General features: G+C 46.1%; 1 protein-coding gene across 1 annotated transcript in view; it reads right to left on the bottom strand.

Annotated features, from left to right (window-relative positions):
- LOC145345623 (dynein axonemal heavy chain 8-like) overlaps positions 1–27,182 on the bottom strand; it is a 1,557,438-nt gene that overhangs the window by 111,030 nt on the left and 1,419,226 nt on the right. The window contains exons 87-88 of the mRNA XM_080193457.1: positions 23,068–23,223; positions 10,105–10,221 (exon numbers count right to left, since the gene is read on the bottom strand). Of these exons, the coding sequence (XP_080049583.1) occupies positions 10,105–10,221; positions 23,068–23,223 (273 nt within the window). The remainder of the gene's footprint in view (positions 1–10,104; positions 10,222–23,067; positions 23,224–27,182) is intronic.

The raw sequence follows: 27,182 nt of genomic DNA, 5'->3' as shown, positions 1-27,182 counted from the left end.
AAAAAACTCAATCAAATTTGTGAGATATGAATTTCCACTCACAAAGCCATACTGACTGTCCCTAATCAATCCTTGCATCTTTAAATGTCTGTAGATCCTGTCTCTCAAAATACCTTCCAACAATTTACCCATCACAGATGTGAGGCTCACTGGCCTGAAGTTCCCAGGCTTTTCCCTGCAGCCCTTTTTAAACAAAGGCACAACATTTGCTATTCTCCAATTCTCAGGCACCTCACCTGTGACATCTCCCCCACCAGAGAATGATCTGATTCATCTCCTTCCTCTCTCCGCCCCCCAACAGAGAACGATCTGACCCAACTCCCTGCTGCATCCACCACCTTGTCCCCTCCTCCTGCCTCCACGACTACCATCAATTTGAGTTAGTGACGCACTGGAAACTCTGAATTTACCTCTTCTAGAAGCTGGAATGCCTGAAACAGACCTTTGTGGACCATGTCTGTTTTGTGCCGAATCTGGATGGGTGAGCACAGTGGTAAAGGGGGACATGCTCATAAGTTTGGGCGTCCAGCCCATTGGTCGACATTGCACCCATTTTGTGACCGTTTTAGGTGCTTGGTAAAGGAGGGACAGGCATGGAGGTGGTCACTGATCCTTGTTGTTCATTGTTCTCCGGAGCATTGAACCTGGTGGCTGTGGCTGTGGTGAGTGCCTGATTTGAATTGAAAACCGCTTTTTTTCTGTACTTCTGGTTCGCGGGGTTTGTGAGAGTGTAGTTTACTTCCAAACCGGAAGTTAGGCGAGGGGATTGTTGGTAAGGGGGAGCGGGGGGTATAAAAAAGGGGTAGCGGCACACAGCGGGCAGCGTCGGGAGCGGGCAGCGGAGTGAGTGGGAGCTGAGTGAGAAGGGCTTTGGCTCGCTGGGCTTAAGAGAGAGCAGGCTTAGAGAAGGGAGTTGCAGTTTTCTACCTTTTGGCGGTTACAGGAGGTTGGGACATGGCAGGGAATATAGGGAGGAATATAAGCTGTGTTAGGTGCCACATGTGGGAGTTCTTGGTGGCGTCACGTGTCCCCAAGGTCCACATCTGCAGTAAATGTTTAGAACTGCAGCGATTGAGGGCCCGGGTCAGGCAACTCGAGGGGCGTTTGGAGGATGCGTTTCTAGTCAGGGAAAACGAGGAGTTGATGGCTAGGAACCACGAGCAGGAAGAGGTCCCAAGGGCTGAAGAGCAGGAAGGACAGTTAGGAGGAGAAAGAGGAAGAAGAAGAGTAGTCAGGGTTCCCCGGCCTCCCCGGAGGACCCCCAATGTTCGATGACAGGGGCACAGAAAGATAGGCAGGAAGGGGAGACTGACTTAGAGGGACAGAAGGGGGCTGGCAAGGTGATAGTGGTAGGGGATGGGAGGGTCCGAGGCATTGATAGGAGGTTCTGTGGACAGAGGCGCGACTCCAGGATGGTGGTCTGCCTCCCTGGAGCAGGGGTAAAGGATGTAACAGAAAGGGGAGAGGGAATTTTGAAAGGGGAAGTGGCACAGGCTGAGGTCATAGTACACGTAGGGGAGGGGGACATAGGAAGGAGGAGTAGGGTAGAGGTCCGTAGGCAATTTAGGGAGTTGGGGTCCAAACTAAAGAGCAGGACCTCCAGGGTGGCACTCCATCACCCAAGCACAACACAATGCCATCCACGCTCTCAAGACAAACCGCAACATTGTCATCAAACCAGCAGACAAAGGAGGGGCCATCATCATACTGAACAGAACGGATTACTGTAAAGAAGTGTACCGACAACTAAACAATGAGGAACACTACAGACAATTACCCACAGATCCAACCAAAGAACACACTCGTCAACTCAACAATCTGATCAAGACCTTTGATCCGGACCTTCATAGAACATAGAACATCGAACACTACAGCGCAGAACAGGCCCTTCGGCCCACGATGTTGCGCCGACCAGTTAAAAAACAATGACCCACTAACCTAAACCAATCCCTTTTTGTCCATAAACCTATCCACGGATCTCTTAAACGCCCCCAAACTGGGCGCATTTACAACTGCAGCAGGCAGGGCATTCCAATCCCTCACCACCCTCTGGGTAAAGAACCTACCCCTGACATCCGTCCTATAACTACCACCCCTTAATTTAAAGCCATGCCCCCTCGTGCTAGCTTTCTCCATCCGAGGAAAAAGGCTATCACTATCCACCCTATCTAAACCTCTAATCATCTTATATGTTTCAATAAGATCCCCTCTAAGCCGCCTTCTTTCTAGCGAAAACCTTCCGTGCTCTCATTCCACGTACTCCCCGCATTGGAGATCTCTATTGCCTCCCAAAGATACACAAGGCAAACACACCTGGCCGTCCCATCGTATCGGGCAATGGGACTCTGTGTGAGAACCTCTCCGGCTACGTCGAGGGCACCCTGAAACCCATTGTACAAAGAACCCCCAGCTTTTGTTGCGACACTACGGACTTCCTACTGAAACTCAGCACACATGGAGCAGTTGAACCAGGGACACTCCTCGTCACAATGGATGTCTCAGCACTCTACACCAACATCCCCCACAATGATGGCATTGCTGCGACTGCCTCAGTACTCAATGCTGACAACTGCCAGTTTCCAGATGCAATTTTACAACTCATCCGCTTTATCCTGGACCACAATGTCTTCACCTTCAACAACCAGTTTTTCATCCAGACACACGGAACAGCCATGGGGACCAAATTTGCACCTCAATATGCCAACATCTTCATGCACAGGTTCGAACAAGACTTCTTCACTGCACAGAATCTTCAACCGATGCTATACACTAGATACATCAATGACATTTTCTTCCTTTGGCCTCATGGTGAAGAATCACTGAAACAACTATATGATGATATCAACAAATTCCACCCCACCATCAGACTCACCATGGACTATTCCCCAGAATCAGTTGCATTCTTGGACACACGCATCTCCATTAAAGACGGTCACCTCAGCACCTCACTGTACCGCAAGCCCACAGACAATCTCACAATGCTCCACTTCTCCAGTTTCCACCCTAAACATGTTAAAGAAGCCATTCCCTATGGACAAGCCCTCCGTATACACAGGATTTGCTCAGATGAGGAGGATCGTGACAGACACCTCCAGACCCTGAAAGATGCCCTCATAAGAACAGGATATGGCGCTCGACTCATAGATCGGCAGTTCCGATGCGCCACGGCGAAAAACCGCACCGATCTCCTCAGGAGGCAAACACGGGACACAGTGGACAGAGTACCCTTCGTCGTCCAGTACTTCCCCGGAGCGGAGAAGCTACGACATCTTCTCCGGAGTCTTCAACATATCATTGACGAAGACGAACATCTCACCAGGGCTATCCCCACACCCCCACTTCTTGCCTTCAGACAACCACACAACCTCAAACAGACCATTGTTCGCAGCAAACTACCCAGTCTTCAGGAGAACAGTGACCACAATTCCACACAACCCTGCCAAAGCAACCTCTGCAAGACATGCCGGATCATCGACATGGATACCATCATCACACGTGAGAATACCATCCACCAGGTACACGGTAAATACTCTTGCAACTCGGCCAACATTGTCTACCTGATACGTTGCAAGAAAGGATGTCCCGAAGCATGGTACATTGGGGAGACCATGCAGACACTACGACAACCGATGAATGAACATCGCTCGACAGTCACCAGGCAAGACTGTTCCCTTCCTGTTGGCGAACACTTCAGTGGTCACGGGCATTCAGCCTCTGACCTTCGGGTAAGCGTTCTCCAAGGTGACCTTCACGACACACGACAGCGCAGAGTCGCTGAGCAGAGACTGATAGCCAAGTTCCGCACACATGAGGACGGTCTCAACAAGGATCTTGGGCTCATGTCGCACTATCTGTAACCCCCGTGACTTGCCTGGGTTTGCAAAACCTCACTTACTGTACTGTCTGGAGACAATACACATCTCTTTAACCTGTGATCAGTGCTCCTTCCACTCACATTGTCAGCCACTTCAGGTCTTGAACAGCAGGTTAGGTGTAAAGATTCGCATTCTAATCAGTAATCTGTAAACTGTCTGTGCTTTATATGCTCTGTCTGAGGCCAGAACTCTCCATTCACCTGATGAAGAGGGAAACCTCAAAAGCTTGTGAGTGTATTATCAAATAAATCGGTTGGACTAAAACCTGGTGTTGTCAGACTTTTTACTGTGTTGCTGCCCAGTACTAGCAGGACAAAGAATGACGAGATCATGCAGTTGAATGCATGGTTGAGGGATTGGTGTAGGGTAGAGGGCTTTACTTTTGTGGATCACTGGGAGGTGTTTAGGAGGGAAGGGCAACTGTACATGAGGGGTGGGGAGAATTTGAATGGGAGGGGAACTAGTGTCTCAGCGGGGAGGTTAGCTAGGGTGTTCAGGAATGGTTTAAACTAATAGGGAGGGGGGGTGGGGATGTGGCTGGGAGAGAGTCGGGTGAAAGGAAAATTGTCAGGGAGAAGGAGGTTCCGAGGGACACTCATGGGTTGAACTGTGTCTGTTTCAATGCTAGGAGTGTGACAGGGAAAACGGATGAGCTTAGGGCCTTGATGTGTGTGAGGCAGTTAGATGTGGTGGCTGTAACAGAGACGTGGTTACGGGAAGGGCAGGACTGGCAGCTGAATGTTCCTGGGTACAAGTGTTTTAGGTGTGACAGAGGAGGGTTGAAGAGAGGTGGTGGGGTGGCACTGTTAGTAAAGGAAAACATCACAGTAGTGCAGAGGGAGGACAATATGGAAGAGATAGGGATTGAGTCACTGTGGGTGGAGTTGAGGAATAAAAAGGGAGAGATTACGTTGCTAGGGGTATACTATAGGCCACCCAACAGCCCGAGGTCAGTGGAGGAAGGCATTTGCAGGGGCATTTTGGATAGGCGCAGGAAGAATAGGGTGGTTGTAGTGGGTGACTTTAATCTTCCTGGAGTGAATTGGAGGGGGCCTAGAGCTGGGGGTACGGAGGGAGAGGAGTTTGTGAAATGTGTTTTGGAAGGGTCTCTAGAGCAGTATGTAACTAGTCCGACTAGGGGAGAGGCTATACTGGATTTAGTGTTGGGTAATGAGCCGGGGCAGGTGGTTGAGGTAGAGGTAGGCGAACATGTGGCTAACAGTGACCACAAGTCCGTCTACTTTAGGATAAAAATGGAAAGGGATGAGTGCCGGCCGAACGGGAGTGTGCTGAACTGGGGAAAGGCGAGCTATAGCAGGATTAGAAGGGAACTGCAGGACACTGATTGGGAGGGACTGTTAGCTGGCAAGTCCACGGTTGGCAAGTGGGAGGCTTTTAAGGGCAAAATGAAATGGTTGCAGGGGAGGTATGTTCCGGTTAAGCGGAAGGATGGGAAAGGTAGGATTAGAGAGCCGTGGATTACAGGGGGTATTGAAGACTTGGTCAGGAAGAAGAGGGAGGCGTATGTTAGGTCGAAACAACTGGGTACGGAGAGTGCACTGGAGGAATATAGAGAGAGTAGGAGGGAGCTAAAAAGGGGAGTTAGAAGGGCGCAAAGGGGGCATGAAATGGCTTTGGCTGCTAGGATTAAGGAAAATCCAAAGGCATTTTATTCCTATATTAGGAGCAAGAGAGTAGTTAGAGGGAAAATTGGTCCTCTTAGGGACAAAAGTGGGGAGATATGTATTGAGTCGGAGGGAATGGGGGAGATCCTGAATGAATACTTTGCGTCGGTATTCACGAGGGAGAGGGGCTCGGAATTGTGCGGTCTCTTGGAGGGAGCTGAGGATCAGTTGCAGGAAATAGCTATTACGAGGGAGGAAGTGCTAGGGCTTTTAGGTAGCGTAAGGACGGATAAAGCTCCAGGGCCTGATGGTATTTATCCCAGGCTGCTTAGGGAGGTGAAAGATGAAATTGCTGGGCCTCTGGCACAAATCTTTGTCTCTTCTTTGGACACAGGTGAGGTCCCAGAAGACTGGAGGGTAGCAAATGTGGTACCGCTGTTTAAAAAGGGTAGTAGGGATAACCCTGGAAATTATAGACCGGTGAGTTTGACATTGGTGGTAGGGAAATTAATGGAAAAAATACTTAGGGGTAGGATGTATGAGCATTTGGAGCATTGCGATCTGATTAGGGATACGCAACATGGCTTTGTTAGAGGGAGGTCTTGCCTTACGAATCTGGTGGAATTCTTTGAGGAGGTGACAAAAACGGTTGACGATGGGAGAGCCGTTGATGTCATCTATATGGATTTCAGTAAGGCGTTTGACAAAGTCCCTCATGGTAGGCTGGTAGAAAAGGTTAAGGCGCATGGGATACGAGGTCAGGTAGCTAGGTGGATTGAGAACTGGCTGGGTAATAGGAGACAGAGGGTAGTTGTGAAGGGGACCTTTTCGGGCTGGAGGCCAGTGACCAGTGGTGTGCCGCAGGGCTCGGTACTGGGACCTCTCCTCTTTGTAGTATACATAAATGACTTGGAAGAGAGCGTAGGTGGTGTGATCAGCAAGTTTGCTGATGACACCAAGATGGCAGGGTTGGCGGGTACTGAAGTGGAATGTCAGGTGATACAACAGGATATAGATAGGTTGGTGCATTGGGCAGATAGGTGGCAGATGGAATTTAATCCTGACAAATGCGAGGTGATGCATTTTGGAAGGAATAATGCAGAGAGGAGCTATGTGATAAAAGGTAGACAGATTAGGAGTATAGAGATACAGAGGGACCTGGGAGTGCAGGTTCACAAATCCATGAAGGTTGCGACCCAAGTGGAGAAGGTTGTTAGGAAGGCTTATGGAATGCTAGCCTTTATAGGAAGGGGTATAGAGTATAAAAGCTGCCGTCTAATGCTTCAGTTGTACAGAACGTTGGTTAGTCCGCATTTGGAGTACTGCGTCCAGTTCTGGTCACCTTACTACCGGAAGGACGTGGAGGCTCTGGAGAGGGTTCAGAGGAGGTTTACCAGGATGTTGCCTGTTATGGAAGGGCTGGGTTACGAGGAAAGGTTGGAGAAACTGGGACTTTTCTCCTTGGAAAGACGGAGATTGAGGGGGGACATGATAGAGGTATATAAGATACTGAAGGGAATAGATAGAGTTAATAGTGAGAGACTGCTCCCTAGACTGTGTACAAACACGAGAGGTCATGATTTAAGGGTGAGGGGGGAGAGGTATAATTTGAATGTGAGAGGAAGGTTCTTTACGCAGAGAGTTGTGGGGGTCTGGAACGCGCTACCGAGTAGGGTGGTGGAGGCAGGAACGTTGGACTCGTTTAAGGTTCAGTTAGATAGACACATGAGTGAAACGAGGATGGAGGGTTATAGTAGGGGCTATTAAATAAGGTCAGAACCTCAGGAGACACCGGAAAAGCAGGCTTGTATGTTAACGTTTTTGTCTTTTTATTCCGCAGGTGGAGGTCCACCTTGTTGTCAAACGAGGGGCATGCACACGGTGGGTCGTGCGTGGGCTGCTCTTGGAGGTTCCGGAAGTGGCCTAGTACTTCGTGTCGGTGTGTGTGCTTGATCCTGGACCGGTATACGGGCGCCGCAACAGCTCAGTGACTAGCACTGCTGGCTGTGCAGACACATGGATTTGGGCCTGTGTCTGTGGGAGTTTGTGCATTCTCCCTGTGGATGCGTGGGTTTCCTCCGGGCGCTCCGGTTCCCTCCCACACCCCAAAGATGTGCTCTTAGGCTGATTGGTTTACCAAATTGACACTATTCTCCCCTGAATCTGGCTAAGTTAGGGGTTCCATTCGTAGACACGCAGGTTAGAATAGGTGTAGGGTGATGCGGCGGCGCGGGCTCGTTGGGCCAAAGGGCCTGTTTCCCGTGCTGGGTTGTTCTTTGTTCTTTGATCGCACTAGTCACCTTGCAGCCGGCTTTACCCAAGATTTTGTGTCCGAAAATGAGCGCAATTTGTTGGTAACATTGGGCCATTAGTTTCAAGGATGGAAAATTCTGTCAATTTAATTCTGTTTTTCTGCACGGGTGTTGACTGTGCTACTAAGTATCTTCAGTATTTATGTTTTTATTATCCAAAACCCTTCTCTGATTTCTGTTTTGTAGCTAGTTTGCTATTTATTCTGATACCATTGCTCTTGGCCACATGGCTCAGCACTGTGGTTAACCAGCATCAGGGACCTGGGTTCAATTCCCGGTTCGGGTCACTGTCTGTATGGAGTCTGGACATTCTCCCTGTGTCTGCATGGGTTTCCTCTGGGTGCTCCAGTTTCCTCTCACAGTCTGAAAGACAGGCTGGTTAGGTGCATTGGCCATGCTAACTTCTCTCTCAGTGTACCCAAACAGGTGCCAGAGTATGGCAACTGTGAGGATTTTCACAGGAACTTCATTGCAGTTTTTAATGTAAGCCTATTTGTGACATTAATAAGTGCATTTTAAACAATTTTAACATCTGAGTCTTCCTGACATATCGTGGCTCAGCTGTCTGCCCAAAGTGGCCTGGAGGTCACTTGCTGGAACTAAAGGAGGAGAGTTGGCAGAAAGGGGCTGTTCAGAGGTGTGAAAGTGTGGAGGCGTTCGACGCAATGGATGCCCAGACTTTTCTCCCACAATATAGGGTGAATTTCTGTTTCTACTAACTAACTGCAAGGTTTCAATGAGTGGGGCAGCTGACATGACCTCATCACTAAACAAGTGGGAACAGGGTGGTTTGTCTTCATACCCTTCCTGTTGCCACTGAGCAGGGCAAGTTAAAATGTTTCCCAAAAGGTGAGGCTGAGATGATTAACAGATTTGAAATAAATGCAATAAACATCAAGTTGGAAACCTGCTTAAATTTGGGACGCAATTTAATAATAGTCCAAAGATGTGCGGGTTAGGTTGATTGGCCATACTAAGAAATTGCCCCTTAGTGTCCAGGGATGTGTGGGTTAGAGGGATTAGTGAGTATAACATGTAGGGATATGGAGGTAGGGCCTGGCTGGGATTGTGTTCGGTGCAGACTTGATGGGCCGACTTTCTGCACTGTAGGATTCTATGATAAGGTGACTAAATTGAACCATTATTCTGTAATTCTGGAAACATGAATATTTTTGAATTTTACATATTATAGAGGTCATAGAATCATAGAGGTCTACAGCAAGGAAACAGGCCCAATTACCCTGACTTGGCCCATATTCCTCTATACCCATCTTACCCATGTGACTGTCTAAATGCTTTTTAAAAGACAATATTGAACCCGCCTCTACTACTATTTCTGGCAGCTTGTTCCAGACACTCACCACCCTCTGTGTGAAAAAATTGCCCCTCTGGACCCTCTGGATCTCTCCCCTCTCACCTTAAACCTGTGCCTTCCAGTTTTACACTCTCCTACCTTTGGGAAAATATATTGACGATCTAGCTGATCTATGCCCCTCATTATTTTATAACAAAGAACAAAGAAGATGACAGCACAGGAGCAGGCCCTTTGGCCGACCATCCTGACCAGCTGAACTAAAACCCCCTACCCTCCTGGGAACTGTATCCCCTATTCCCAACCTATTCATATATTTGTCAAGACGCCCCTTTAAAAGTCACTATATTATCTGCTTCCACTACCTCCCCTGGCAGCGAGTTCCAGGCACCCACCACCCTCTGTGTTAAAAAACTTGCCTCGTACATCTCCTTTACACCTTGCCTCTTGCACCTTAAACCTGTGCTCCCTAGTAATTGACTTTTCCACCCTGGGAAAAAGCTTCTGACTATCTACTCTGTCCATGCCTCTCATAATCTTGTGGACTTCTATCAGGGCTTCCCTCAACCTCGTCACTCCAGTGAGAACAAACCAAGTTTCTCCAATCTCTCCTCATAGTTAATGCCCTCCATACCAGGCAACATCCTGATAAATCTTTTCTGTAACCTCTCCAAAGCCTCCACATCCTTCTGGTAGTGTGGCAACCAGAATTGAACACTATATTCCAAGTGCAGCTTAACTAAGGTTCTATAAAGCTTCATCATGACTTGCAAATTTTTAAACTCAGTGCCACGGCCGATGAAGGCAAGCATGCTGTATGCCTCTTGACTACCTTCTCCACCTGCATTGCCACTTTCAGTAACTTGTGCACCTGTATACCCAGATCCCTCAGCCTATCAGTAGTCTTATGGGTTCTGCCATTAATTAATATTAATACTTCTAAAATTAATATTAATACTTCTAAGAAGATTGCAACACACCTTCTTTTTGTCACAATCATCCAGGTGGTTCTGTATGAATTGGACACTGGCTGTGAAATCTGACGAGTTAAATTCATATGGAATACACCATCCCAGTGGACCAAACTTTCGGCGTTCCTAACATTCATAGGAATTAAATTGTTGCATTTAATCCAGATCTTAAATTCCTTCTAATGATTTAGGTTAACTTCATCAACAGCAATAAGTTACATATAGCACATTTAATCTAACAAGGTGATTAATAAGAAAATTATCAGCCAAAATAGAGTACAAGAGCGGGAAGGTAATGTTGGAGAACATGGCCTAAATGCTGGTTATGCCATAGCTGGAGTACTGTTTGCAGTTCTGGTAACCTCACTCTAGAAAAAATGTGATAACACCAGAGGGGGTTTGCCAGGATGTCACCTGGATGGAGCATTTGAGCCATAAGGAGAGGCTGGACAGGTTTGGACTGTTTTCTGTAGAGCAGAGAAAGCTCAGGGGGGACATGATTGAGGTGTATAAGATATGAGAGATATGGACAAGGTGAGTAAGGAGCAGCTGTTCCCCTCGGCTGAGGGATCAATCATGAGGGGATATAGTTTGAGGGTAAGGGGCAGGAAGGGATTTGAGAAAGAAAATTCCACTCAGAAGCTGGTGGAATGCACTGCCTGGGAAGATGGAAAAGGCCAGAAACCTGACAAAAAATATTTGGATGACCACATTGAAGGATATGGGACAAGTGCTGGAGAATGGGATTAGCGGCTTTAGTGGTAGTTATCATTGGTGCAGATTCGATGGGTCAGAGGGCCTTTTCTGCACTATATGACTCTATAAATATGACATTGAGCCTTGTAAGTAGATATTAGAATCGTTGGTGAAAGCTTGGTCAGAGCGGTAGATTTTAAGGAGCATCTTAAAGGAGGAGAGGTAGAAAACTGAAGAGGTTCAGGGATGACATTACAGAATTTAGAGCCTCAAAAGCCAAAATTACAACTGGCAGGTGATGGATAATCCAGGGACCCAGGGAACTGCTCTGGGGACCCAGGTTCAAATTCCATGGCAGATGGTGAAAAGTAAATTCAATAAAATCATTCCGAATTAAACGTCTTATGATGACCATGAATTGATTGTTGTAAAAACCCATCTGGTTCACTAAGGAAATCTGCCATCTTTACCTTACGTAGGACTCCAGATCCTCAACAATGCGATTGTTCTTAAATGTCCATGACTGAGCAAGCCACTCAGTTCAGAGTGGCCCAGCCAGCAACACTCACATCCCATGAATGAAGTAAAAATAATGGTGGGGCAAAGGGATTGGAAATGCACAGGAAGCCAAATTTGGATGAAGGCTGAATTCTTGGAGGACTGTAGGACTGGAGAAAGCTATAAAGATAGTAAGGGATAAAAGGTCTGATAATTACATTTAAAACTATTCAAATGGGGAATCTGACACTTGACATTGGGACTCCTGTTACATCAATGATAGAGAACATAGGAACATCAGGAATTAGGAGTGGAAGTAGGCAAATTCAGGCTTTTGAGCTTGCTCCGCCATTCAATCAGATCATGGCTGATCTCTCCCTGGTCTCAAATCCACCTCCTCACCTGTAGCCCGTATCCCTTTATCCTTTTTTAAAATCAGAAATATATCTATGTCCTTCTCGAAACCCTTCAATGATAGATTCCACCACGCTATGGGGTAGTGAGTTCCACAAATTCACAACACTCTGCAAGTTCCTCGTATCTCAATTTTAAATCTACTGCGTCTCAACCTATACCTGTGACGTCTTGTTCTAGATTTCCCCACAAGAGGAAACATCAATCCCTTTTAAAATTTTATATACCTCTATCAGATGCCATCTCATCTTTCGAAACTCCAGCAAGTATAAGCCCAAATTGTTTAATCTCTCCTTATACGTCGTCCCCGGAATGGATCTGGTGAACCTCCTCTGAACTGCCTCCAATGACACCACATCCTTTCTCAAATAAGGAGACCAAAACTGGACACAATACTCCAGATGTGGTTTCATCAACACCCTGTACAACTGCAACAATACTTCTCTACTTTTATACTCCAGTCCCTTTGCAATGAATGCCAACATCCCATTTGCCTTTTTTATTACAACTCACCTACATTCTGACTTTCTGCAATTCATCAATATAGACACCGAGCTCCTTCTGCCCAGACGTGGGGGTGGGGAAGAGGAACAATCGGGACAGGAAATCCCACTGGCATAAATCACATTTTGGGACTTCTGCAGAATTCATTCTCCCACTGCAATCCTGCTCCCCACAATTGGGAGTTTTCCCATCCTGCCACAATGGTGACAGGTGGGAGTGGAGAATCCAGCAGGAAGCAAAAAGTTGGAAACCCAGGAGGGATGAAGCCATGGAGGATTTTAACAAGATGATACAAACCTGAAATACAACTTTCCAAGAAATCATTTTAAATTGTTGACTCATTTCATGGTTACAAGGAGTTGTAGACAGTGAGGATGGATGTTACAGTTTGTAGAGGGACATAGATAAGCTGCAAAGCTGGGCTGAGAGGTGGCAAATAGAGTTGAATGCGGAAAAGTGTGAGGTGATTCACTTTGAAAGGAGTAACAGGATTACAGAGTATGGGGCTAATGGAAGGATTCTTAGTAGTGTTGATGAGCAGAGAGATCTCGGGGTACATGCGCATAGATCCCAGAAAGTTGGCACCCAGGTTGATAAGGTTGTTAAGAAGGCGTACGGTGTGTCAGCTTTTATTGGTAGAGGGATTGAATTTCGGAGCCATGAGGTTATGTTACAACTGTACAAACCTCTGGTGCGGCCGCACTTGGAGTATTGCGTACAGTTCTAGTCACCGCACTATAAGAAAGATGTGGAGGCATTGGAAAGGGTGCAGAGGAGGTTTACCAGGATGTTGCCTGGTATGATGGGAAGGTCTTATGAGGAAAGGCTGAGGGACTTGAGGTTGTTTTCATTAGAGAGAAGAAGGATAAAAGATGACCTAATTGAGGTATACAAGATGATCAGAGGGTTAGATAGGGTGGACAGTGAGAGCCTTTTACCTTGGATGGTGATGGCTAACACGAGAGGACGTAGCTTTAAATTAAGGGGTGGTAATTATAGGATGGATGTCAGAGGTAGGTTCTTTACTCAGAGGATAGTAAGGGTGTGGAATGCCCTGCCTGCAGCAGTTGTGGACTCGCCAACTTTAAGGGCGTTCAAATGGTCAGTGGATAGGCATATGGATAACATTGGAATAGTTTAGGTTAGAGGGTCATTAGATTGGTTCCACTGGTCAGCGCAACGTCGAGGGCCGAAGGGCCTGTACTGCGCTGTAATGTTCTATGTTCTCATTGTTCCGTGGGAGCACTGAAGAGAGGTAGCGATTTGCGAGAGGAGAGCTTGTGGGTGAGTAGAGCAATTTTTTAAAGCTAACTTTTTACTAGTTTTTTTTAAAATTTAATACCGGAAGCAGTTGCTAAGGCACTCGGGTAGAGTTTTTTTTTAACCTTACTATAAATTAGAGCGGTGAGGAATCCCGATACTCTACATAGGTAGAGTATCCCAACCCTCCCTCCTCCTCTAACCTAAAAAAGAGAGAGAGAGAGAGAGAAGGGCTCTGACTGAGAGCAGGTAAGTTTGTTTTTGTTTTTGAGTGTGCTGTAAGGGCTTTGGCTCACAGGGCCAAAGAGATAAGGGTGAGGCAAGGTAAGTTATAAGTTTTTTTTCACTTTTTCCTCTGGGTTACTAAAAAGGGGCAAGTATGGGTGTGAGGCCAGTATGTTGTTGCCAATGCAATATGTGGGAGGTCCTGGAGGCTCCTGGTCTCCCAGACATCCATACCTGTGCTCGGTGTGTGGAGCTGCAGTCCCTAAGGGACCAGGTTAAGGAACTGGAACTGCAGCTCGAGGACCTTCGTCTCCTTAGAGAGAATGAGGAGATAATTGACAGGAGCTATCAGCAAGTGGTCACACCAGGGCAACGGGAAGAAGGCACGTGGGTAACTATTAGGAAGGGGAAACCTCAGGTGATGGAGAGCACGCCGGTGGATGTCCCCCTTCAAAATAAGTACTCCGGCCTGAGTACTACTGGGGGGGACAGCTCACCTAGGGGAGGAAGCGGTGGCCAGGTCTCTGGAGCTGAGCCAGTATGCCAAAAAATTAAAAATGAGAGCAGAAAGGTAGTACTAATAGGGGACTGCACAGTGAGGGGGGGGGCGGACAGGCGTTTATGTGGACGTAGACGTGAGTCGCGGATGGTGGTTTGTCTCCCTGGAGCTGGGATCAGGGATGTCTCTGGGCGTGTCCCAGACATCCTGAAGGGGGAGGATGAGGAACCGGAGGTTGTAGTGCATATAGGTACTGCTGACGTAGGCAAGAAGAGGGAGGCAGTCATGAAAAGGGACTATAGGGAACTGGGTAGGCAGCTGAGGAAGAGGAAAGCGAAGGTAGTAATCTCAGGATTGCTGCCTGTGCCATGGGAGAATGAGGGCAGGAATGGAATGAGGCGGAGGGTGAATGCGTGGCTGAGGGACTGGAGCAGGGGGCAGGGATTTCGGTTCCTAGATCATTGGGACCTCTTTAGGAGCAGGTGTGACCTGTACCGTAAAGACGGGTGGCACTTGAATCGCAGGGGAATTAATATCTTGGTGGGAAGACTGGCTAGGGCTACTGGGGGGACTTTAAACTAGAAAGGATGGGGGGAGGGAATAGTGATGGGGAGACTGGGACCGAGGAGGTTAGCTCCCAGGTAGGGAAGGACTGCAGGCAGTATGAGAGGGAGGTTAGACAGGGGGTGGAGAAGGGAAATGTCCAGACTGAGGGGGTGAAGTGTATATATTTTAATGCAAGGAGTGTAGTGAATAAGGTAGATGAACTTAGGGCGTGGATTGCTGCTTGGGAATGTGATGTGGTGGCCATTACCGAGACTTGGATGTCTCAGGGACAGGACTGGGTACTTCAGGTGCCAGGATTCAGATGCTTCAGGAAGGACAGGGAGGGTGGCAGAAGAGGTGGTGGAGTGGCACTGTTGATCAGGGACAGTGTCATGGCTGCAGAGAAAGAGGATGCCGTGGAAGGACTGTCTACAGAGTCTCTGTGGGTGGAAGTTAGGAACAGCAAAGGGTCAAAAACTTTGCTGGGTGTTTTCTATAGGCCACCCAGTAGTGACAGGGAAGTTGAAGTGCAGATAGGGAAACAGATCCTAGAGAGATGTAGAAATAACAGAGTTGTTGTGATGGGAGACTTCAATTTCCCAAACATCGATTGGAATATCCCAAGGGTAAGGGGTTTGGATGGGGAGGAGTTTGTTAGGTGGGTCCAGGAGGGTTTCCTGACACAGTACGTGGATGAGCCTACGAGGGGAGAGGCTGTACTTGACCTGGTACTGGCGAATGAACCAGGGCAGGTGATGGATCTCTCGGTAGGAGAGCATCTTGGGAAGGGTGACCATAATTCTATCTCCCTCACAATTGCATTGGAACGAGATAGGATCAGGCAGGCTAGGAAGGTGTTTGTCTGGAGTAAGGGGAAATATGAAGAAGTCAGGCAGTTAATTGGACAAATAAACTGGAAGGAGGCATTCTTGGGGAAAAGTACCAAAGGAAGGTAGCGGATATTCAAGGAATGTTTGTCTGGAGCTCTGCATGACAACGTTCCGATGAGACAAGGAGGTTTTGGTAGGTCGCGGGAACCGTGGTGCACGAAGGCTGTGGTGAACCTAGTCAGGAGGAAAGGGAAGGTGTACAAAAGGTTCAGAGAGATGTTAAGGATCTAGAGGAGCATAAGGAATGTAGAAAGGAGCTTAAAAGGGAAATTAGGAGAGCCAGAAGGTGTCATGAGAAGGCCTTGGCGGGTAAGATTAAGGAGAATCCCAAGGCCCTCTATAAATATGTGAAAAGTAAAAGGATGAGAAGAGAAGGGATAGGACCTATAAAAGGTGAAGGGGGAAAGGTCTGTGTGGAACCAGAAGAAATGGCAGAGGTGCTTAATGAGTACTTTGCCTCAGTATTCACGGTGGAAGCTGATCTGGGAGATTTTGCTACAGGTTTGCAGCAGATGGAAAAGATTGAGTTTGTGGATATTAAGGTGGAGGATGTGTTAGAACTTTTGAATTCTATCAAGATAGATAAGTCGCCGGGACCAGATGGGATGTACCCCAGGATACTGTGGGAGGCGAGGGAAGTGATTGCAGAGCCCCTGGCGATGATCTTTGCATCGTCAATGGAGACGGGAGAGGTTCTGGAGGATTGGAGGATTGCGGATGTGGTTCCTATTTTCAAGAAAGGGAACAGGGATAGCCCGGGAAATTACCTACCGGTGAGTCTGACCTCAGTGGTTGGTAAGTTGATGGAGAGGCTTCTGAGGGACAAGATTTATGAGCATTTGGAGAGGTTTAGCATGATCAGAAATAGTCAGCATGGTTTTGTCAAGGGCAGGTCGTGCCTTACGAGCCTAGTTGAGTTCTTTGAAAATGTGACTGAACACTTTGACAAAGGAAGAGCAGTGGACGTGGTGTACATGGACTTCAGCGAGGCGTTTGATAAGGTCCCCCATGCAAGACTTCTTGAGAAGGTGAGAGGGCATGGGTTCCAAGGGCCTTTGGCCTTGTGGATCCAGAACTGGCTTGCCTGCAGAAGGCAGAGAGTGGTTGTGGATGGGTCTTTTTCTGAATGGAGGTCAGTCACCAGTGGAGTGCCCCAGGGATCTGTTCTAGGACCCTTGCTGTTTGTCATTTTCATAAATGACCTGGATGAGGAAGTGGAGGGATGGGTAAGTAAGTTCGCTGATGACACGAAGGTCGGTGGTGTTGTGGATGGTCTGGAAGGATGTCAGAAGTTGCAGCAGGACATAGATAGGATGCAGGACTGGGCGGAGAAGTGGCAGATGGACTTCAACGCGGATAAATGTGTAGTGGTCCATTTTGGCAGAACCAATGGGATGAACGAGTACGCTATCAAAAGCAGGAGTCTTAGCTGTGTTGAAGAGCAGAAGGATTTTGGGGTCCGGGTCCACAGGACTCTTAAATCGGCCTCACAGGTGGAGGATGTGGTCAAGAAGGTGTATGGTGTACTGGCCTTCATTAATCGAGGGATTGAGTTTAGGAGTCGGGAGGTAATGCTGCAACTTTATAAGACCCTTGTCAGGCCTCATTTGGAGTACTGTGCGCAGTTCTGGTTGCCTCACTACAGGAAGGATGTGGAAGCTATTGAGAGGGTGCAGAGGAGATTTACAAGGATGTTGCCTGGATTGGGAGGCATGCCTTATGAAGATAGGTTGAGGGAGCTAGGTCTCTTCTCCCTGGAGAGACGAAGGTTGAGAGGCGACCTGATAGAGGTTTATAAAATGTTGAGAGGAATAGATAGGGTGGATTCTCAGAGGCTATTTCCCAGGGCTGAAATGGTCGCTACGAGAGGACACAGGTTTAAGGTGCAGGGAAGCAAGTACAGAGGTGATGTTAGGGGTAAGTTTTTCACTCAGAGGGTGGTGAGTGAATGGAATCGGCTGCCGTCAGTGGTGGTGGAGGCGAACTTGCTGGGGTCTTTTAAAAGACTTCTGGATGAGTATATGGGATTTAATGGGATTGGGGGTTATAGATAGGTCTATGGATTGGTAGGTGTTGATGTGATCGGCGCAAGTTGTGGGCCGAAGGGCCTGTTTGTGCTGTAGTGTCCTATGTTCTATGTTCTATATTCAGAGGATGGCTGACTGGCTGGCTGTCGGCTGGGAAGGCCTATATTGCCATGCTACATCAGGAGAAGGAAGGAGGAAAGCAACTGAGAATTGGAAAGGAAATCAAATAGTCAGAGAAGACGTTGGGTGTCAGTGCTTGACTTGTCTCAGGGTTCAATTACATAGGTAGGCTTGTTGGGCTAGGCGATTGGCCTATACCCTATTGCCATTAACCTCTGTTTAATTGGGAAGTTACCAAATTGGAAGCAGGCTGGGTTGGGACATGGTAGGCGTTGACAGGACTGGGCCATCCTGCTGGCGGGAAAGGAGGGAAATTTCAGTCCATGTTTTACATTTTTACTCCGCATGTTCCTGGGTGAGTGCAACTCCAATGACAATCAAGAAGCTCAATAGTACAAAGCAGCCTTCTTGATCAGTCTGAAAAAGAACAAGCAGATAACATTGACTGGGACAGCCATAGTATTAGAGGCTTGGATGGAGAGAAATTTGTTGAGTGTATTCAGGGTAAATTTCTCATTCAGTATGTGGATGGCCTGATTAGAGAGGGGGAAAAACTTGACCTCCTCTTGGGAAATAAAGAAGGGCAAGTGACAGAAGTGTTAGTGAGGGATCACTTTGGGACCAGTGACAATAATTCTATTGGTTTTCAGATAGCTATGGAGAATGATAAAAGTCTCAAAAATTAAAATTCTAAATTGGGGCAAGGTCAATTTTGATGGTATCAGGCAGGAACTTTCAAAAGTTAATTGGAGGAGTTTATGGGAAGGAAAAGGAATGTCTGGTAAATGACATGCTTTCAAAAGTGTGATAGTCAGAGTTCAGGGTAAACACATTCCTTAGAGTGAAAGGCAAGGCCTGAATGACTCAGGATATTGGGGCCCTGGTCAAGAAGAAGAAAGAGGCACATGACATGCATAGCCAGCTGGGATCAAGTGAATCGCTTGAAGAGTATAGGGGGGTGTAGGAGTAGAGTTAAGAGAGAAAAAGGGGACATTAAATTGTTTTGGCAGATAAGGCAAAGGAGAATCCAAAGAGCTTCTATAAATACATAAAGGGCAAAAGAGTAACAAGGGAGAAAGTAGGGCCGCTTAAGGATCAACAAGATCATCTATGTGCAGATCCACAAGAGATGGGTAAGATCCTCAATGAATATTTCTCATCAGTATTTACTGTTGAGAAAAGGATGGATGTTAGGGAACTTGGGGATGTCTTGAGGAGTGTACATATTACAGAGAAGAAGGTGCTGGATGTCTTAAAGTGTATCAAGGTAGATAAATCCCCAGGACCTGATAACGTATATCCCAGGACGTTGTGGGAGGCTCGGAAGGAAATTGTGGGTTCCTAGCTGAGATATTTGAATGATCGATAGTTGTGGATGCCTGAAGATTAGAGAGTGGGAAATGTTGTGCCTTTGTTTAAAAAGGGCTGCAGGGAAAAGCCTGGGAATTACAGGCCAGTGAGTCTCACATCTGTGGCAGGTAAATTGTTGGAAGGTATTTTGAGAGACAGGATCTACAGGCAGAGATGCAAGGACTGATTAGGGATAGTCAGCAAGGTCTTGTGAGTGTAAAATCATGTCTCACAAATTTAATTGAGTTTTTTGAAGGGGTAACCAAGAAGGTAGATGAGGGCAGTGCTGTTGATGTTGTCTCCATGGACTTTAGCAAGGCCTTTGACAAGGTACCACATGGTAGGTTGTTGCATAGGGTTAAATCTCACAGGATTCAGGGTGAAGTATCTAAATGGATACAAAATTTGCCTCTTGACAGAAGCCAGAGGGTGATTGCAAAGAGTTTTTCAAACTGGAGGCCTGTGACCAGCGGTGTGCCGCGGGGATCAGTGCTGGGTCCACTGTTATTTGTCATTTATATTAATGATTTGGATGAGAATATAGGAGGCATGGTTAGTAAGTTTGCAGATGACACCAAGATTGGTGGCATTGTGGACAGTGAAGAAAATTATCTCTAATTGCAATGAGGTCTTGATCAATTGGGCCAGTGGGCTGACAAATGGGTGAGACAAATGCGAGGTGATGCATTTTGGTAGATTGAACCAGGGCAGGACTTACTTAGTTAATGGTAGGGCATTGGGGAGAGTTACAGAACAAAGAGATCCAGAGGTACTTGAAAGTGGAGTCACAGGTGGACAAAGTGGTGAAGGAGGCATTCAGCATGCTTGGTTTCATCGGTCAGAACATTGAATACAGGAGTTGGGATGTCTTCTTGAAGTTGTACAAGACATTGGTTAGGCCACACTTGGAATACTGTGTACAATTCTGGTCACCCTATTATAGAAAGGATATTATTAAACTAGAAAGTGTGCAGAAAAGATTTACTAGGATGCTATTGGGACTTGATGGATTGAGTTATAAGGAGAGGATGGTTAAACTAGGAATTTTTTCTTCTGGAGTGTAGGAGGCTGAGAGGTGACCTTATAGAAGTCCGTAAAATAATGAGGGGCATAAACAAGGTGGATAGTCAATATCTTTTCCCAAAGGTAGGGGAATCTAAAACTAGAGGGCATACATTTAAGATGAGAGGGGAGAAATACAAAAGTGTCCAGAGGGGCAATTTTTTCACACAGGGGTTGGTGAGTGCCTGGAACAAACTGCCAGAGGTAGTAATAGAGGCAGGTACAATTTTGTCTTTTAAAAAGCATTTAAATGGTTACATGGGTACATGGATATAGAGGGATATGGGCAAAAGGCAGGCAATTGGGATTAGCTTAGGGATTTAAAAAAAATAAGGGCGGTGTGGGCAAATGCTGTAAACCTCTATGACTCTATTTCTATAGTCCATTTCCTAGATAGTGGTGTGCAAGAAAATGACAACATGAATTACCACATGGGTAGCTTTGAGTTATTTGTTTCTGACTGATTCTAGTGCATGCTCTTTTCAGTCCTGCATGTGCTTGCTGAGGGACTCATTGGTGTTTTTAATAGAGCAACACTGTTCTTCTTGTCTACCCTGCCCTGGCGCATCAGACTCTGTTGCAAACTGCAAGGCTTTCAAAAATTCCCTTTTTTGTAACTTGGTTTCGTGACAGCTATCGTTTCTTCAATTTTGGTTGGTAACCTGCTGCCTCTCTTGGTTCTGCTCTCCAACCAGCTGTTGCTTTCTAACCATCTTATAACAACATAAGAACATAAGAAATAGGAGCAGGAGTAGACCATCTAGCCCTTCGAGCCTGCCCCGCCATTCAATAAGATCATGGCTGATCTGAAGTGAATCAGTTCCACTTTCCCGCCCTCTCCCCATAACCTTAATTCCCCTGTCTATCAGAAACCTATCTACCCGTGACTCAAATATATTTAGCGAGGTAGCCTCCACCTCAATGGGCAGAGAATTCCAGAGATTCACCACCCTTTGAGTGAAGAAGTTCCTCCTCAACTCTGATCTAAACTGCACCCCCCCCTTATCTTGAGGCTGTGTCCTCTAGTCCTGCTATCCTTTCTAAGCGGGAAGAACCTCGCTACCTCTACCCTATCCATCCCCTTCATTATCTTATACGTCTCTATAAGATCCCCCCTCATCCTTCTAAACTCCAACGAGTACAGACCCAGTCTATTCAGTCTCTCTTCATGGTCCAACCCCCCCATCTCCAGTATCAGCCTAGTGAACCTTCTCTGCACTCCCTCCAAGGCCAATATATCCTTGCGCAAGTGCGGCGACCAAAACTGCACACAGTACTCCAGCTGCGGCCTCACCAGTGCCCTGTACAGTTGCAGCAAGACCTCCCTGCTTTTATATTCTAACCCCCTCGCTATAAAGGCCAGCATTCCATTCGCCTTCCTGACCACCTGCTGCACCTGCAGACTGGGTTTTTGCGACTCGTGCACAAGGACCCCCAGGTCCCTCTGCACCGTAGCATGCTGCAGCTTTTCGCCTTTTAAATGATAATCCTTCCTACTATTATTCCTGCCAAAGTGGATAACCTCACACTTGCTAACATTATACTCCATCTGCCAGGTCTTCGCCCACTCACTCAGCCTATCCAGATCCCTCTGCAGACTTTCCGCACCCTCCACGCAATTTGCTTTTCCACTCATCTTCATGCCATCAGCAAATTTCGACACCCTACACTCAGCCCCCTCCTCCAGATCATCTATATAAATGGTAAATAGCTGAGGCCCCAGCACCGACCCCTGGGGCACTCCACTAGTCACCAACCCCCAACCAGAATAGCACCCATTGATACCAACTCTCTGCCTCCTATTAGACAGCCAATCCTCTATCCACGCTAACACTTTACCCCCAACTCCGTGCACTCTAACCTTCTGTAGCAACCTTTTATGAGGCACCTTATCAAACGCCTGTTGGAAATCTAAAAACACCACATCCACCGGTTCCCCTCTGTCTACCACACTAGTCACATCCTCATAGAAATCCAATAAATTTGTTAAACACGACTTCCCCTTAACGAATCCGTGCTGCGTCTGCTCTATCAAACAATTCTTTTCTAAGTGCCTCGCTATTTATTCTTTGATGACGGATTCTAGCATTTTTCTAACTACAGACGTTAAACTAACCAGCCTATAATTCCCTGCCTTTTGTCTGCTACCTTTTTTAAACAGCGGCGTAACATTAGCCATTTTCCAATCTTCCGGCTCTTCCCCGGAATCCAGCAAATTTTGATAAATAATTACTAAGGCATCCACTATCACCTCTGCCATTTCTTACAGAACCCTGGGATGCATTCCATCCGGTCCTGGGGACTTGTCCACCTTCAGTGCCATTAGTCTATCAAGCACTACCTCTCTAGTGATAGTAATCGCACTTAGGCCCTCAACTCCTACCATCTTTCTATCTTTAATATCTGGCAAACTATTTGTGTTCTCCTACGTGAAGACTGAGGCAAAAAACGTATTTAAAGCCTCAGCCATTTCCTCATTGCCTCCCGCTAAATCCCTCCTCCCATCCTCCAAGGGTCCAACATTCACTCTAGCCAGCCTCCTCTTCTTTATATATTTGTAAAAACTTTTACTGTCATTTTTTATATTTAGTGCCAGTTTCGCTTCTTGTGTGGACAAGTAACATTGACTTTCTTACTTGGGCCAAAGTTCAAAGTGCACGTGGGGCTCAATGACACCATTAGGCACATGTAAAGAAAGTTGCCTCTCACTTTTGTTAACTGTTGGGATGGAAAGTGAAAACAGGACACAATAGTACTCACGCAAATACTGCCCACCCACTCAGTCTCACATCTGAAATATGATATCAATCAGATTTACTGAATGCGTATAACTCAGGAATATATGATCAGATAAAGCGCAGTCAGCTCTGGCTTCTATTACCTGGACTGTGGTGTGCAGGAAAGCGACTGCATACAGTAGTGGTCTCCACATGGGCAGGTTTGAATATTCTATTTGGTCTTGACTGATCCCTGTAAAGGTTCTTTTCAGTCCTGCCCGCACTCCCTGAGGGGGCTCATTGGTGTACTTAATGGATGTCTGCAAAATAGACAATGGACACGTAAGTAATGGAAGTAATAAATACAACTAATCATTTGTGAAAATTAAACAATCACAGAGTTAGGTACAGGTTTACAGGATTTACTGACTGCTTTACGAAGATGCTATCCACGTAGCTTGCTGATAGCTCATTTGGTAAATATGTTCTCCAGTGTCAAAGTAAACTAAGCATGACCTAGTTTTCAACCTAACCTCTGCTGCAAATTGTTTAGTTAGAATAGACATACAAATAAAAGCAAAATACTACAGATGCTGGAAGTCTGTTCAAAACAGAAAATGTTGCATAAACTCAGCAGGTCTGGCAGCATCTGTGGAGTGAATCGGAGTTAAAATTTTGGATTTAAATGATCCTTCCACAGAACAAATGCCTGAAACATCCTGGGATTAGCAAGGGAAAAATGAAACAAGTTCTGGTTTTCAATAGATCCCCAATGACCCCTGCTAGAAAAGAGGTCAAGGCATTGGGTAATGGCAGGATTGAGCTTGGCTCAAATGCTATATTTTAATATTTACATTTATATACAAAGAATGAATGATTGAGGACTGGTGATGCTCTTTACGAAATGAGGGTGTCATATATTTTGTATGGCCAGTATCTACAATCATTAAGAAAAGCTTCAGACCTTGTTGGAACAAGGAAGTTATTGAATGAACAGAGAAACTTAGGTGTCGGAGGTTTATGCAGTATGAAGGCTGCCCTGGGCAGAACCCAGTTCAACATGCTTACTCCATGCTTCCAGAAGATTCTGCTGCGAGGACTCACGCTCTGTTCCCATTGGTCCCTCAAGTCAGGTGACCACCTATTGTTGTATTGTCTTATAAGAACATAAGAAATAGGAGCAGGAGTCGGCCATCAAGCCCCTCGAGCCTGCCCCGCCATTCAATAAGATCTGATAGTGAGTTCAGTTCCACTTACCTGCCTGCTCCCTATAACCCTTAATTCCCTTATTGATTAAAAATCTATCTACCTGTGACTTAAACACATTTAACGAGGTAGTCTCTACTGCTTCATTGGGCAGAGAATTCCAAAGATTCACTACTCTCTGGGCGAAGAAGTTCCTCCTCAACTCTGTTCTAAATTGACCTCCCCCCCCCCCCCCCGTATTTTGAGGCTATGCCCCCTAGTTCTTGTTTCCATTGTAAGTGGAAATAACCTCGCTGCTTCTACCCTGTCAAGCCCCTTCATTATCTTACATGTCTCTATAAAATCTCCCCTCAACCTTCGAAACTCTAACGAGTACAGACCCAGTCTATTCAATCTCTCTTCATAAGCTAACCCCCTCATCTCCGGTATCAGCGTGGTGAACTTTCTCTGCACTCCCTCCAAAGGTAATATATCCTTTCACAAATAAGGGGACCAAAACTGCACACAGTACTCCAGTTGCGGCCTCACCAGTGCCCTATACAGTTGCAGCAAGACCTCCCTGCTTTTATATTCAATCCCCCTCGCGACAAAGGTCAACATCCCATTCGCCTTCTTGATCACCTGCTGCACCTGCAGGCTGGGTTTTTGTGATTCATGCACAAGGACCCCCAGGTCCCTCTGCACCGTAGCATGTTGTAATTTTTCACCATTTAAATAATAGTCCATTTTACTATTATTCCTTCCAACTTACCAACGCTATATTCCATCTGCCAGATCCTTGCCCAGTCACTTAGCCTATCCAAATCTCTCTGCAGACTTTCTGTGTCCTCCACGCAATTTGCTTTCCCACTCATCTTTATGTCATCCGCAAACTTTGTTACCCTACACTCAGTCCCCTCCTCCAGATCGTCTATGTATGTGGAAAATAGTTGAGGCCCTAGCATCGAACCCTGCGGCACGCCACTAGTGACTGATTACCAACCGGAAAAGCACCCATTTATTCCAACTTTCTGCTTTCTGTTAGATAGCCAATCCTCAATCCACACTAACACTTTACCCCCAACTCTGAGTACCTTTATCTTATGCAGCAACCTTTTGTGAGGCACCTCATCGCATGCCTTCTGGAAATCTAAATACACCACATCCACTGGTTCCCCTCTGTCAACTGCACTCGCTATGTCCTCAAAAAATTCCAGTAAATTAGTCAAACATGACTTTCCCTTCATGAATCATGAAGCATGAGTCTGCTTGATTGAACCATTCTTTTCCAGGTATCCTGCTATTTCTTCCTAAACAATAGATTCCAGTATTTTCCCAACTATGATGTTAAGCTAACCGGCCTGTAATTACCTACCTTTTGTCTACCTCCTTTTTTAAACAGTGGCGTTACATTAACTATTTTCCAATCAGCTAGCACCTCCCCAGAGTCCAGCTAATTTTGATAAATTACAACTAACGCATCTGCTATTACTTCTGCCGTTTCTTTTAGTACCCTGGGATGCATTCTATCCGGACCAGGGGACTTGTCTGCCTTTAGTCCCATTAGCCTACCCAGCACTACCTCTTTAGTAATAGTGATCGTTTTAAGGTCCTTACCCCCTACAGTCCCACGACCATCAATTATTGGTATGATATTTGTGTCCTCCACTGTGAAGACCGACACAAAAAACTTGTTTAAGGCCTCGGTTATTTCCTCGTTTCCCATTATTAAATCCCCCTTCTCATCTTCTAAGGGATCAACATTTACTTTAGCCACTCTTTTTCGTTTAATATATTTGTTAAAAACTTTTACCATCAGTTTTTATATTTTGTGCTAGTTTACTTTTATAATCTAGTTTTCCTTTCTTTATTGCTTTCTTAGTAGTTCTTTGTTGTTTTTTAAAGCTTTTCCAATCTTCGAGTTCCCCACTAATTTTGGCCATTCTGTATGCATTGGTTTTTAATTTGATACTCTCCTTTATTTTCTGAATTACCCATGGCTGGTTATCCCTTTTCTTACATTCCTTCTTTTTCACTGGAATATATTTTTGCTGATTACTGAGAAAAATCTCCTTAAAAATCCTCCACTGTTCCTCAACTGTCCCACCAATTAGTCTGTGTTCCCAGTCTACATTAGCCAATTCTGCTCCCATCCTATTGTAATCCCCCTTGTTCAAGCAGAGGACACTAGTTCGGGACCCTACTTTCTCACCCTCTATCTGTATTAGAAATTCAACCATTGATCACTCACTATTGTGATCACTCATTCCAAGAGGATCCCTCACAAGGAGATCATTAATTTTACCTGTCTCATTACACAGGACCAGATCCAAGATAGCTCCCTCACAGGTTCTGTAATACACTTTTCGAGGAAACTATCGTGACAGCATTCTAAGAACTCTTCCTCAAATCCACCGCATCCAACTTGAGTTGACCAATCAATATGGAGGTTAAAATCCCCCATGATTATTGCTGTTCCATTTTTACATGCATCTGTTATTTGTTTGTTTATAGCCCGCCCCACCTTGAAGTCATTATTTGGGGGCCTATAGACTACACCCACCAGTGACTGTTTCCCCTTGCTATTCCTTATCTCCACCCACATTGATTCCACATTTTGCTCCTTGGAGCCTATATCATCTCTCACTACCGCCCTGATGTTATCCTTAATTAACACAGCTACCCCACCTCCTTTTCCTTCCTGTCCATCCTTCCTAATTGTCTGATACCCTAGGATATTCAGTTCCCAGTCCTGGTCACTTTGCAACCACATTTCTGTAATGGCCACTAGATCATACCCATTTATACTGATTTGTGCCGTCAACTCATTCACTTTGTTTCGAATGCTATGTGCATTCAGGTAAAGTGTCTTTATGTTAGTCTTTCTTACCTGGACCTGATTTGTTAGTGTATTCCTTTGTTTGCATGCTCTGTCCCTTCCTGTCACAGACTGGTTATGCTTCCCCAGACCATCTCCCTGCACAGTGTTGACCACCTCCCTTCTCATGCTTGTCACCTTTTTTACTCTATCTGAAGTTAGATTCCTGCCACCATCTATACTCTCTGTTCTATTACATGGTCTGGAAACTTTACT

This window comes from Carcharhinus amblyrhynchos, chromosome 7 (assembly GCF_965287045.1).
Source record: "Carcharhinus amblyrhynchos chromosome 7, sCarAmb.v2.hapA, whole genome shotgun sequence".
Taxonomy (NCBI): Eukaryota; Metazoa; Chordata; class Chondrichthyes; order Carcharhiniformes; family Carcharhinidae; genus Carcharhinus; species Carcharhinus amblyrhynchos.
This window is presented reverse-complemented; position numbering and strand designations above follow the sequence as displayed.